A 13416-nucleotide genomic window follows, 5' to 3' on the forward strand; every position below is an offset into this window, starting at 1 on the left:
CACATGGAGACCCTGGCAGGTACTATCACAGGGCCTGTCCCTCTGGCTCACAGTCTCATATCCATTCTTGGATCAGGAGAGTGTGACCTCTCTCCAAGGTTGTCAGTTTACTGGCAAACAAAGAACCCAAAACAATATATTCTTGAACCAGATCAAACCAGTTTATGCAATTTTCCACCGGGGTGAGGCTTCTCCAGACTGGTTATCTGCCTAGGGATTTGCATTAGTCACCATCTAGTGATTTTAATTCTTTCAGGAAACCCTTTAGCTCCCACATGAAGCCAGAATATAATCCCTACCCCAGAAAGATACACATAACTTTTACAAAGTTGATACAAGAATCTTTGGATATTCCAAGTGTCCATTGTATCTGTCACAGTAGCCACTGTCATAGCCCTAACAAAAGTGAGAAAATAATGGCCCTAATTCGCCTCATCTGCACCAGTTTTACACTAGTGAAACTCAATGGACTTCAATGGAGTTACACTTGAATTACACCAGTGTGATAGCAGAATCAAGCTAGATTTGTTGCTTTTACCCTCTCTTGATTAGACCTTAAAAAGTGAACATAGAAAGAGTGGTACAGGATTAAAAAAATTGAAAGTGCTGTGATGTAGCTCCATACTGCACCCCTTTCTTCCCTGTCAGCCCAGAGAAATGTGTTGGCACTTCAGATGCTGCCTGTATGATGTTCCAGTTTTCTGTGACCGCATATGCACTTTTCCCTGAAATCAATGGACCTGCCATTTTGCTATGATGATAGCTAACCTCATGACTCGCCCATCAGACAGCGTGAAGTAACATACTGTAGCAATCTGCTTTTACCTTTAATTATATGGATACCAGCTAAACCATTGAGAGCACACACCAGTTGTCGATGGGCTTCCTCACATTCGGTTCGACATTTCTTCTGCAGTGAAGTCAGTAGCTCCTCCATGGTCATGGTGCTGAAATAAAGATCTAATGGATCAAATTTGAAAGAAAAACAGACACTACACTTGCATGAAAGGTCATATCATGCATGGCAGATATATCATGCAAACATATGTTTGCCACATGATAAATATTCTCAAGGACAATACAGTGTCATGATTTAGTTTTAGCAGTCACTCTTTCAGCTGCAGCGTCTGCACACATCTAGTGCCCCAATCACTAATCTAACTGAGGGTATATGTCAAGAGAATAGAAATGAACTCCCCCACGCTGTGGAGACTTGGGAAAAGTAGACCTGTCAGAACTCCACTGTCAGGAATTTCTCCCATTCCTTCATTCAGAGCCACTATGTTCAAGTCTCTACACTTTAACAATACAGCACAATTCCTCCAGAGACAAGGAAATAAAGGCCATACTTGTAGAGAAAGAGCTATACAATCCATTTTTAAAAGCACCTTCCCTCAGGGACCAATTCATTACTTCAGCAACATGACAGCTCCACCAGCCTCTCAGGGGCCTGAGAGTATGTATTGCGGTAAAGAGATGTTTCCACATTGTAATAGGTCTTTCTGCTTTTACTTTAATTATTATTATTATTTGTATTGCTGATACACATAAGGGCCAACTGAAAAAGGGATCCCATTGTGTTAGGGGTTGCACAAATGAAGAATAAGCAACAGTTCATGAGCAAATCTAAATAGACAAAACAAAGTACAGGGGAAAGGAGATACAACAATACAAGCGAGTGAACAGAGTGATGGTTGGCAAATGTCACAGTAGTTACACTTTTTTCCCTTCCTTTAACTTTTTTTAATTCTCTGAGTGGGGTTTAGTTAGCAGGAGATTAGCTAAATAGAAAGAAAAAGGGAAGGAGAGGGGTGAAAGGAAAAGGGCAGGGGAGAAGAAAGAGGGAGGGAAGAATGAAGGGAGCATGGAGGGCCGCTGGAGTCAGGCTGAGATGAAGAGTTTGGGCAGGAGGATATTGAAGCAGACAAACAATCAGCATGAGAAGAGAATGACCAGAGTAAAAATGGTAGAAATCAGCCACATCACATTAGTGTCCAACCGTCCCTGCTAGGCTGCTTCTGTGCCTGAACCTGCCAGCTTGAGATTCTGGTTCCAGGGCTCGCTCCTCGCTGGAATTTCTTGGCTTGGGGATGAAGGGGTATTGTATTGTTCCTCATGTACTGGAGGGAAGGGGGGGGTCACCCCTGCACAGTCTGGATCCAGGATGTGAAGGCAGGGAAAGGCCGCATTGGCTGGGCCCCATCTTCCTCTCCCAGCAATACTGCAGTACCTACTAAGGCAGGGGTAGCCAACAGGGGGACCACAGGCCAAATCCAGACCGCCAGATGCTTTTGAACAGATGTGAAATATTTTTATTTACTTAGTATCATCATTACTGCATTTTTTTTTAAATTTTCTTCTTCTCTAGAGTCTGGACCTTGACTATATCTTGACCAAGAAATTAGGACCTTGACAAAAAGTAATTGACTACCCCATACTAAGGTTTCCCCTTACCTTTGCTCCTGCTATCTAAAGTTTCAATGTTCCTGCTGCCATGCCAGTGTGGGAGATGGAGGTGCTATTGATTTAAAACTGCAATTTATACTGAGCTACATTTCTCAGTTGTACTGGCAAATATGCAATGCACCTGCTGCTCATATTCTGCTTAGCTCTAGCCAGTGCTATTAATCTTTCATTTTCATAAGCATGGAGAGTGAAAAATTTCTAAAAACAAAACAAAAATAGCACATAGTTTCATAATTTGTAAGGCCTGGTCTACACTAGAAAATTAGGTTGGTTTAACTATGTTGGTCGGGTTTTGGAAAATCTACACCCTTAAGCTGCGTAGTTAAGCCAACCCAAGTCCCCATGTAGACAGGGCTAGATCAACAAAAGAATTCTGCCATCAACCTAGCTACTACCTCTCAGGGAGGTGGATTACCTACTCTGACAGGTAGCATTTACACTGAAGCGCTACAGCTGTGCTGCTGTAGCATTTTAAGTATAGACAAGCCCTTAATTCATTTACTTTGAACAATCTGAGACTAATAATCAATTTCAAGAGAAGTTCCTGATTCAGTTTAAATTCCAGGAAAACCTAAAAGGTATCCTGTTTAGGAATGGCTAGACAGCCTTACTCACTGCCTTTACCAGATAATGAGAAAATTAACACTCTCATAGAACCAGATCATAGATCATCCTGGACAATGATCCCTCACTTTCACAGACCTTGGGAGGCAGGCCAGTCCTCTCCCACAGACAACCCGCCAACCTTAAGCATATTCTCACCAGCAACCACGCACTGCACCATGACAACTCTAACTCAGGAACCAACCCATGCAACAAACCTCGATGCCAACTCTGCCCACATATCTACACCAGCAACACCATCACAGGACCTGACCAGACCAGCTACAACATCACCGGCTCATTCACCTGCACGTCCACTAATGTTATATATGCCATCATGTGCCAGCAATGCCCCTCTGCTATGTACATTGGCCAAACTGGACAGTCACTACGCAAGAGGATAAATGGACACAAGTCAGATAGCAGGAATGGCAATATACAAAAACCTGTAGGAGAACACTTCAACCTCCCTGGCCACACAATAGCAGATGTAAAGGTAGCCATCTTACAGCAAAAAAACTTCAGGACCAGACTCCAAAGAGAAACTGCTGAGCACCAGTTCATTTGCAAATTTGACATCATCAGATCAGGATTAAACAAAGACTGTGAATGGCTATCCAACTACAGAAGCAGTTTCTCCTCCCTTGGTGTTCACACCTCAACTGCTAGCAGAGCACCTCACCCTCCCTGATTGAACTAACCTCGTTATCTCCATACTGATTTATACCTGCCTCTGGAAATTTCCATTACTTGCGTCTGATGAAGTGGGCATTCACCCACGAAAGCTTATGCTCCAATACTTCTGTTAGTCTTAAAGGTGCCACAGGACCCTCTGTTACTCTCATAGAACACACTCCAGGCGTCAGTTTCCTTGTTTCAATCCAATTCTCCTATTCACCACAATACTGGGCACTGAATTCTTGTTTATTCACATGCAAATAAAGGAAGCCATAAGCAAAATCTTCTGCATGTTCTGGGAATAGTCCATTGCTACAGACAGGACTTGTTCACAAGAAAATATATAACAGTGTCTCCAAACTGCCTTTTCTTACAATGTTTTTACTGGGGGTTCATCTTTTATTGCTAATCCTCCACTGCAATTGCTATGCTGCTGTCACTCATCAACATTCCACTGAAATCAATGCAGTGCTAGGATATTCCTGGTGCATTCAGCAGCACGGCTTGTATGCTGCCCGTGTACATCACTGGAAGTTTGGCAGTACTCAAACAGTAATGTGCTATGGATTGGTGGGAATACTGGTATTTCCCATGTTCCACTCATGCTTCCACAGTTTTAAAACTATCAGGCAGGAAAGTCCTACAACAGATTGTGCTGTTGTGCAGTAGCTACAGCAGCAGACACGCATAATTCTACACTGAAGGTGCCCTGCCAGAAGAGTGGAGAAGGAGGAGGAACTAAGGACACAGAGGGATAGAAACACAGGAAAGGTATGAAGAGAGCAGAGAGGAACAAAGGAAAAAGTGGTTGAAAATAGAAGAAATACATTCACATTAAGGGACAAATTTGATTCTTTCCTGCCTGTGGCAGCAAAAGCTTAAAAAAAATGCAGAAAAGACAGTGCTCTCAGTCCCTGGCATAGGATTATGCACCTATACCTTGCTCTCTAGCAACCCACTGTTGCTAGCCAAAGAGCAGCACTCACTTGCTCAAAAGGAGCAGTATTAAACCATTTTTGGCTAAAGGCAGGGCTGGTGCAGTGATGGCCTTCTGGGGTGCATGTGAGGGGAAGGGAAGATCTTTACAAGTGTGCACACAAAAGTATGCAAACAGATTTTGAAAGTCTAGCCCTAAATTTATTTTAAAACACAAAAGTTCTTTGTTAATAATAGTTTATTTAAAACAAACCTATAATGTGCTGCTTATTCACTTTGTGAATAACTCTTCTTATAGACAATGAATCCTGCAGGCTAAATAGGCTCACTTGTTTTTTCCTAGTCAGTTTCATTTTTCAAGTTCTCATGCTCTAGTGCAATGTTTATCAGCAAACAGGGAAGACAAAAAATAAATTCCACTGAATTTAGGATCTCAGTTTTGTATCCCATCATAAATATGGTAACTCCACCAGCACAGTGCCCCTCTTCATCATAGTAAAAGGTCAGTCCCTGGAAGAGTGCCAATTACAGAACTATCAAAATCACTTTCTCAGGCACCTAGGAATTACTAGGAATAATAACCTTATTACACCCTTCTCCGCTTCTGACATCAGATAAGATCATGCCTGATTCAGCTAAGCTGCAAGTGGCTCAACTAGCAGGTATAATTTTTGACTTACTGTAACAACATTGGCCCCTGATCCTGTACCATTAAATTCAATGGGAGCTTTGCCATTGATTTCAATGAGTGCAGGATCAAGCCCTCAGCACCCAATTTAAGCAGTGGTAAAATTCACCTTTTCTGCAATGGCAAGAATTCCCCACGAACAGCTTGTGGATGACAGCAGGCCTGCCGCAGCCGCAGCAAAGGGTACAGAATAGAAGTGACCGTCCTCCTGTCCAAGCTGCTAAGTTTAAGAGTCCAATCAGAAATCTTCCTGAGTTTTGCTAGTGCATCTTGGCAGCACACTTCATGCTGACGATGATAAAAGTGTCTCTCCACAGGAGAAAAGTGAAGCCAGTGTACATCTTCTGTCTGAGGGGGAATCTGAATCTGCAAAGTAAAATAAAATAAAATAAATAAATACATAAAATGTTTTTGGTGAAAGTGCTATTTACATACAATTTTTTTAAAGTCCATATTTACTTGATCAATCACGTCCTTCTTTGCTGATCTCCACATTATGTTGGCAATTAGGTTGTAGAGAGGCTGAGGATTTTTCCTACAGTAAGGTCGATACAGAAGCTGATCCCACCAATGTTTGACCCAGTAAGGATCAACTCCAAGAAAAAGCACTAAGCCATATAGATCTGATAAAAGAAGAATATTACTTTACTGTATGTTATTTTAGAACGCCACACCAAAAAAAAATTTCTACAGTAATGTCACCAGGTTTGAAATACCTAAGTGCTTAAATCACACAGTTCATCGCCCTTCTGCAGAAAACAGATGAAGCTCCATGCAGTTTACTGTGTGCTGTGGTCTTTCAGCTGAGACCTTAAATATCAAGGTCCTGTCTGTTCTGTATAACTTTAAAGATCATATGACACTTTCCATAAGAGTTAAGAGTTTTCCCTAGGATCTTGTTTAAAAAAAATAATAATACTACTCTCCATCATTATTTTGCAACCTGCAATGCACAATTGCTTACTGCCTACCACCCCAGCGGTGGCTGTAATTCAGTAGAGTTTCATTCCTTCAATAGCATCTTAATATTATGACAAAGGAAATCAGTTAAGTCTTACAATCTATAAGCATTCTTCTCTAGGAATATAAAATATCTACTGCAGGAATCTAGGATAGGAATATCAAAATTGGCAAGTTTAGTTGTCTCTCCTGGAGCCCCAATACATCGGGGGGGAAAAAACACCACAGACTATACAAAGCTTACCTTCTAATCCTCGCTGTACAGGAGTGCCACTGACACACCAGCGATTGATTCCACTCAAACGGAGTGCCATTTCTGCAGCCTAATGAGAGAAGACAGGAATAGCAATAAGTAGAAATACATGAAAAGACCGCAAGAGCCAAGAAAAAGCTCACTCACTCAGAAGAACCATGACTGTATGTGTCAGCTTTGCAAAACACTACTCACCAGATATGCCAAACCTGTGAAAATTGGGCTTGTTTTTGGCTTAATTGGCTTGTGAACTGCTTGTTGGCTAGTTTTGGGCTTGTAGCTTGTTGATTTTTTTTTGATCAGCTCTTGGCAAGCAGAGGCAAGGGGGGGAAAGGGAGTCAGGGTGCACAGTGGGCCCACCACAGTCCCAGACTGCACACCGGGGGGATCTAGTCACAATAGAGTGTTGACGTTCTTATGGATTGGCTTGTTTGGGCCTTGTTTTGAAATGGGATTAGCTTGATTTTTGGCACATTGTGAAAGTCGGTGTGCTTATTTACCGCCTGAAAGTTGGCAACTGTGCTACTCACCTAAGTTGCCTGTGGAGGGCAGTATTTTTGATTGACAGGTAAGAGACATAGTTTTTTTCATTAACATAATAATAAAAGGATGGGCAAGAAGATATTGTGCCTGGGATGATGAAGAGAAACATCAGGGTCATTAGTACAGTAAGAGAACTTAGTAACTTTGATTCCACAAAAACACAGATTTCCCTACATGTGTGGCAACTACAACATCTGCTTACATGCAAAAGAAAGGAACTGATCCAGAGCAACAGGTCTCAGATTGCTACCTCTATAACCCTTGCATGTTCCAGACAGAGTTTGCTGTAAATATGGTCCTGGCTCTCCCCGTTTCTAGCTGTAACTCCCATTAAAAGACAGCTAAAATTACATTAAATACTTCCCTGACATTACTTTTACATGTAAGCAATTGATGTATTTGCTATATGGATATTAAATAATAATTTGGGGGAGTGGAAGTGATACACACTTATTAAGACATTCACTCTATGGAAGAGTGAGAACCCCTGTACTACAGAAAACTGATATAAAGCAGAACTGATACACCTGTGTTTGTCTCCCCACACATGCACGCGCGAACACACACACACACACACACACACACACACACACACGGAAGGGCTCTAGTATGTATATATAGCAGATTCATTATGCTTTTATTTATTTTAAAAACAAATGGATCACTTGACAGCTGATGAGCACTATCACAGATCTATTCAAACTGGATGAAGTGTTTACAACAAGGAAGTAAGTTAACTGGGTGTGTGTAATACACATAAATCAAGGGATAAATTGTTATGTGAGTAGGATTTTCTGTTAGCATTTTTATCTCCCTACCTTAGGCAAACGCTATCTAAAATAATCTACCTCTGCAAACTGCTAGGATGAGCCTGAAGAGCTTCTCGAGTCATTGCTGACGGTTTTATAGTTTCTAGACCTAAAGGACATATTAGTACCTGTAAACCATGTCACTGAACAGGCTAGTGCGTTCTTTGAAACTGTCAAACACTGTATACAACATGATGACCTAGTTCTTTAAACTGTTGGTATAAATCACGTTAAATACTTTTTGAGCTAGATACACATCACAGCCTGCCAAAACTCCAACGGGGAACCATTTAATAGTAAATATCTCCAAGAGGAAGCAAACCATTAGTCACTTCTGAAGAACAGATTACAAGGACAAGTTTATGTTTAATACACGTTAAGAGTCAAGAAGCAGCTTTATCTTATTTTTTTTCTTTAAGTTACAAGAACCTTGTCAAACTTTTTCAACACAAGCATGCTCAGGAGACTTCCTCACCTTTGCAGTGGTGCATTCAACCATCTGTGCTTCATCTAGGCAGATCCTCCACCACTCTACTGCTACTAAGGGACTTGGGATGGCCATATACCGCTTCTGGTTCCTGAAACGGCGCCCATCTTCACTGTTACTATGAGGGATGTCCACGTAGTTCAGCTCAGTGCGAAGGACATCATAAGTGGTGATGACTACCTCCTGCTCTGCTAACATGTGAGGCTGCAAGAAGCCATGTTTCTTCACACCTTGATACACCTGCACACGTTTATATATACAAACATGAGAGCAAAGACTGAAGATAAGAAATACTTCATAATGAAGTGTTAGAGCTCTTCATAGTTTTACAGAACACACACTTAAAATGTTCTTTGCATAATGTAGTGTTAGTTCATAAAAAATGGCTACTAACCTTTTCATAATTGTTGTTCCTCAAAATGCGTTGCACATGTCCATTCCACAGGAGGTGTGCATGCATCACACTCACAGTTGCCGGGGAATTTTGTCCTTCAGTGGTATCTTTCAGGACAGCTCTAGCATCCTTTGGTGCTGCACGCTTATGCACAGATATAAGGGGCCTGACTGGCTCTGCACCCTCTCAGTTCCTTCTTACTGGCTAACTCCGACAGAGGGACAGGAGAGTGGGTCATGGAATGGACATGAGTAACACATTTAGAAGAACAGCAGCTATGGAAAAGTTAGTACCCTTTTTTTCCCATCGAGTGCTTGCTCAAGTCCATTTCACGTTAGGTGACTCCCAAGTGGAACCTTAGGAAGTGGTTCATAGACATGCGGATTGCAACACTGCTCTACCAAACCCAGCATCATCTCTAGCCTGCTGTGTGATGGCATAGTGAGATGAAAAGGTATGCACCAATGACCATGTCGCCACTCTATAAATATCCTGGATTGGGACCTGGGCCAGAACCACCACTGAGGAAGCTTGAGCTCTCATCGAGTAGGCAAGTCAAGATGGCAGGAGGTGGAGCACCCGCCTGCTCATAGCACATGCAAATGCAGGAAGTGATCCAGGATGAAATTCTTTGGGCTGAAATTGTAGGCCTTTCATCCTGTCTGCTATTGCCAGGAAGAGCTGCGTGGACTTACAGAACAGTTTGGTCCTTTTTGTATAGAAGGTGAGGGCCTGCCTAACATCCAGTGTGTGTAGACGCTACTCCTCCCTATTCTTGTGCGATTCCAGGAAGAATACTAGCAGAAATATAGACTGGTTACTATGCGTGAAACTACCTTTGGGAGGAACGCGAGGTTGGGGAGAAACTGTACCTTATACTTAAAGAACACCATATACCGGGGGGGGGGGGAGGGGCTGAAATAAGGCCCCATAGAGACCATCCTGGCTGAGGTAATCAGTAATAGGAAAGCGACCTTCCAGGAGTGGTACGACAAGGGGCATGATGCCAGCTGCTCAAAGGAAGGGCCTGAGAGTCTTAACAGGATCAGGTTTAGGTCTAATGGTGGAATGGGTTCATTAATTTGTGGTTATAATCTCTATAAGCCCTTAAGAAAGTGAATGGACATTTTATGTGAAAAAAACAACAACCTACCATCCATTGGAGGATGGAAGGTGGAGATGGCCACTAGGTGAGCTCTAACTAGCGAAATGGCTAGGCCCTGCTGTTTCAGATGAAGCATATACTCCAAAAGTGAGTGGAGAGGTGACCTCGTTGGGATGACCACAAGGAGAAATGCTTTCACTTGGCGAGGTAAGTCACTCTAGTAGATGATTTCCTACTATCTAGCAATACCTGGCAGACTCCGAACAGGCCAGCTCCGCTTCCATGGAGCTTCCACGCAGTCAAGTGTAGGTTCAAGTGGTGCAATCGGCTGTGGTCTTGCGAGATCAGGTCTGGGAGGGGAGGGAGCGGCATTGGGTCACTCCTGACAGATCTGAAAAGGTGCCAAACCAGTGCTGGTGTGGCCATGCTGGGGCCATAAGAATAACCTTTGCTCTATCCTGCTTGACCTTGAGTAAGACTTTGTGCATGAGAGGAATGGGGGAAAAACACATAGAACAGATGCTTTGTCCAATGGAGCAGGAAGGCAACCGTAAGCAAGCCCAGGCTGCACCCACGTAGAGAGCAAAACTGCTGACACTTCTTGTTTTGCTTGGTTGCAAACAGATCTCTGAGGGGAATCCCCCACCACTAGAATCCCCCACCACTGGGGTGAAGGGACCACTCATGGTGAGAGGAGAAAGATCTGCTGAGGTAATCTGCCAGATTGTTTCAGGCTCTTGGAAGGTGAGAGGCTTTGAGGTGGATCGAGTGCTTCACACAGAATAACCACAAGCAAATGGCCTCTTGACACAGGGTGGGGAAGAGCATGTCCCTCCCTACTTGTTGATGTAAAACATGTCTGCCATATTGTCCATAAGGACTCACTCAACCTTGCCTACAATCTAGAGTATAAACACCTGGCATGCTAGGCGAACCACTCTGAGTTCTCTGACATTTATATGTAAGGAGAGTTCCTCCTGGGATCACAGACCTTGAGTTTGAGTTGCTCAAGGTGAGCTCTCCAACCTAGCTCGGATGCATCCAAAGGTTAGGGATACTGATGGTTAGGGACTGATGAAGGGAATGCCCATGCCTACCGAACAGGAGTCCCTTCACCAATCTAGAGAGGCGAGGACCTGGGTGGGAACTGTAAGCACCGAGTCCAAATGATGATGGCTTGGCATATACGCTGAGGCCAGCCACACTTGAAGGGGTCGGAGGCACAGTCTCACAAGCGGTACTATGTATGTGCATGCGGCCATATGATCCAATAGTCTAAGGCAAAAACAGGCGGTCAAGGAGGACGGAGTTTGCCACAAGGCTTTTACCGGTCCAATAATGGCCTCATGGGGGGAGGGGAGGGGTCACCTTCGATAGGCTCACAGCAGACAAGTTTTCAACCAGGCTGTGGAAGGACTAACTACCTCCACTTCCAGCCCAAGGTTCGAGGCCACTCTTTTCAACAGCTCCTGGTGAGCTACTTACTAAGTCATTGTGTGGGAGGGGATAAACACACCCCAAACACTGCCTCATCTGGGTGAGGAGGAAGAAGAGGATGGCACCAATTGGGTCCCATAAATCTGTCCTGCACCAACTGGGTCCCATAAATCTATGTCCTGATGCTTGGTACCACAGTCCATGTTGGATGCCAGTCGTATGGGTGGGGGCACTTCATTCCGACACTATGGATTACGAGCATCTGAAAGAGGGCTCTTGCATGGGGGAAACCCCCACAGGTTCCAAAAAGGCCATTGCATCTGCATAGGCCAGTGCCCACTGTCCCAAGTGCTTGGCAGTACCCCTGTACCTGGGTCTATTGACTGGTAGGGCTGCCTGGGAGGGAACTGGCTGTGGCTCCTCAAGTGGAAATACGACTCCACTTCCAAGTCCAATGACGAGCCTTCCTCCGGGGACCATGGAGGGGTGGTATACATCGGTGCCAGGGAGAGAAGACCTGCATTGGGGGAAGCAGGGATGGTTTCCCTCTAGAAGGTACCAAGGAGGCCGGTACCGAACTGGCGCTTCGGCCACATGCTCCCTGGTATTGATGCCACTGACTCCTGTACCGACGGTGACAGAGGCACCAAAAGCCAGGTCTCTGGCCACAACCAACGCCTCCAGGGTACATGGTACGACAATCCCGCTGGTACCGCATTGCCCCTCTGAAGCAATGGGATGGCCCGGGACTCGACTCAACGGAGCCTGCCTACGAGGCAGAGTTGATGATGCCCTCCTCGGAGCAGGGGCAGAGGAGTGGCCAGACGCTGTCTCCACTGCGCTCCCTGTGCTTGACCCTCTTCAAAGTCAGGGAACGTCCCCTCTCGGTCAGCTGCTTCTTACGTTTTTTCTTCAGCACCAGTGAAGGAGAATGGTGCCGAGAGTCTCTCATGGCAGGAGTAGCACTCTGTACTGACTCCAAGGTACTGGGTGCTGAGTTGGACCAGCTTAGCTCCGAAGAGGGACAGAGCGCTGACTCCATCATGAGGGACTTCAAGCTGGCCTCCCTGTCCTTCATACAGGGTTTGAAGTGTCAGCAGATCTGGCAGTGGTACCTGATATAAGTCTCTCCGACGCACTTCAGACAACTGAAGTGCAGGTCACTCAGGGGCATGAGCTTGCTGCAGAAGGCCCAGGGATCGAAACCCGGGAATCAAGGAATGCTCTGGCACTGGGGACAGACAAAACTCCACTAACAGAGCGAGAAACGCCAACTAACTATATACAACTAATCTACAACAGTCCAAACTGTGAAATTAAAGAACAAGGATAGGGAAACAAGGGAAAAGGACTAAACTAAGACCACTGAGTAAGAGTTTGCCAAAGGAAAAGAAGATGCTCCAGTGACTATCATGAGCAGTAAGAAGGAACTGGAGGGTGTGAAGCTAACTGGGCCCTTATACCAGCGCACAGGCACACAGCACAAGAGGGTGCTCCAGCCAGCCCGACAGATATCACTGAGGGGAAAAACTCTCTGGAGAATCTAGAGCGCGCACACCTAACATGGAAAGAACATCTGAACTCAAAATTATTATTAAATTATAGAATGGAAAGGAAATTGGGCTTCCCAATTGATTCCCTCACCCCCGCAAGAAAATAAAAGGATTTTGGTACTTCATACTACAGCTGTATTTCAGCTTAGCTGCTTTAACATGGATTTAACATCAACAATGTTATGGAAACAATGGTTAAAGCATGCACTTTTTTCCCACAGCAGAATATCATGGTAGAATAGGCAAAGATAGAAACATGCAGTCAAACACCTTTAGGAACAGGAACAAAGTGTGAACTTGAGTAGACTACTATTTCTATCCTCCAAGGAATCTCCGAGAAGAATCAATGGAACACATGGAATGAACATGAAAGATGGTGGTAAAAGCACCAACAAAGTCCATAAATGTCCTCTAGTGACCTTCCACCAGAAGTCTTATAATAAAAGTATCTTTATTATTATTTATTATAACAGAATGTGTGTATCTGTCTCTCTTTTACCTCAA

The 13416-nt window shown here is 44.2% G+C and overlaps 1 protein-coding gene across 7 annotated transcripts in view; it reads right to left on the bottom strand.

Annotated features, from left to right (window-relative positions):
* SHPRH (SNF2 histone linker PHD RING helicase) overlaps positions 1-13416 on the bottom strand; it is a 142573-nt gene that overhangs the window by 82878 nt on the left and 46279 nt on the right. For all 7 annotated transcript variants that reach the window (XM_008177225.4, XM_065588788.1, XM_065588789.1 and 4 more), the window contains 5 exons: positions 8412-8663; positions 6576-6654; positions 5831-5994; positions 5481-5737; positions 826-947 (listed from right to left, as the gene is read on the bottom strand). In XM_008177225.4, coding sequence (XP_008175447.4) covers positions 826-947; positions 5481-5737; positions 5831-5994; positions 6576-6654; positions 8412-8663 — 874 coding nt within the window. The remainder of the gene's footprint in view (positions 1-825; positions 948-5480; positions 5738-5830; positions 5995-6575; positions 6655-8411; positions 8664-13416) is intronic.

This window comes from Chrysemys picta, chromosome 3 (genome assembly GCF_011386835.1).
Source record: "Chrysemys picta bellii isolate R12L10 chromosome 3, ASM1138683v2, whole genome shotgun sequence".
Classification (NCBI taxonomy): domain Eukaryota; kingdom Metazoa; phylum Chordata; order Testudines; family Emydidae; genus Chrysemys; species Chrysemys picta.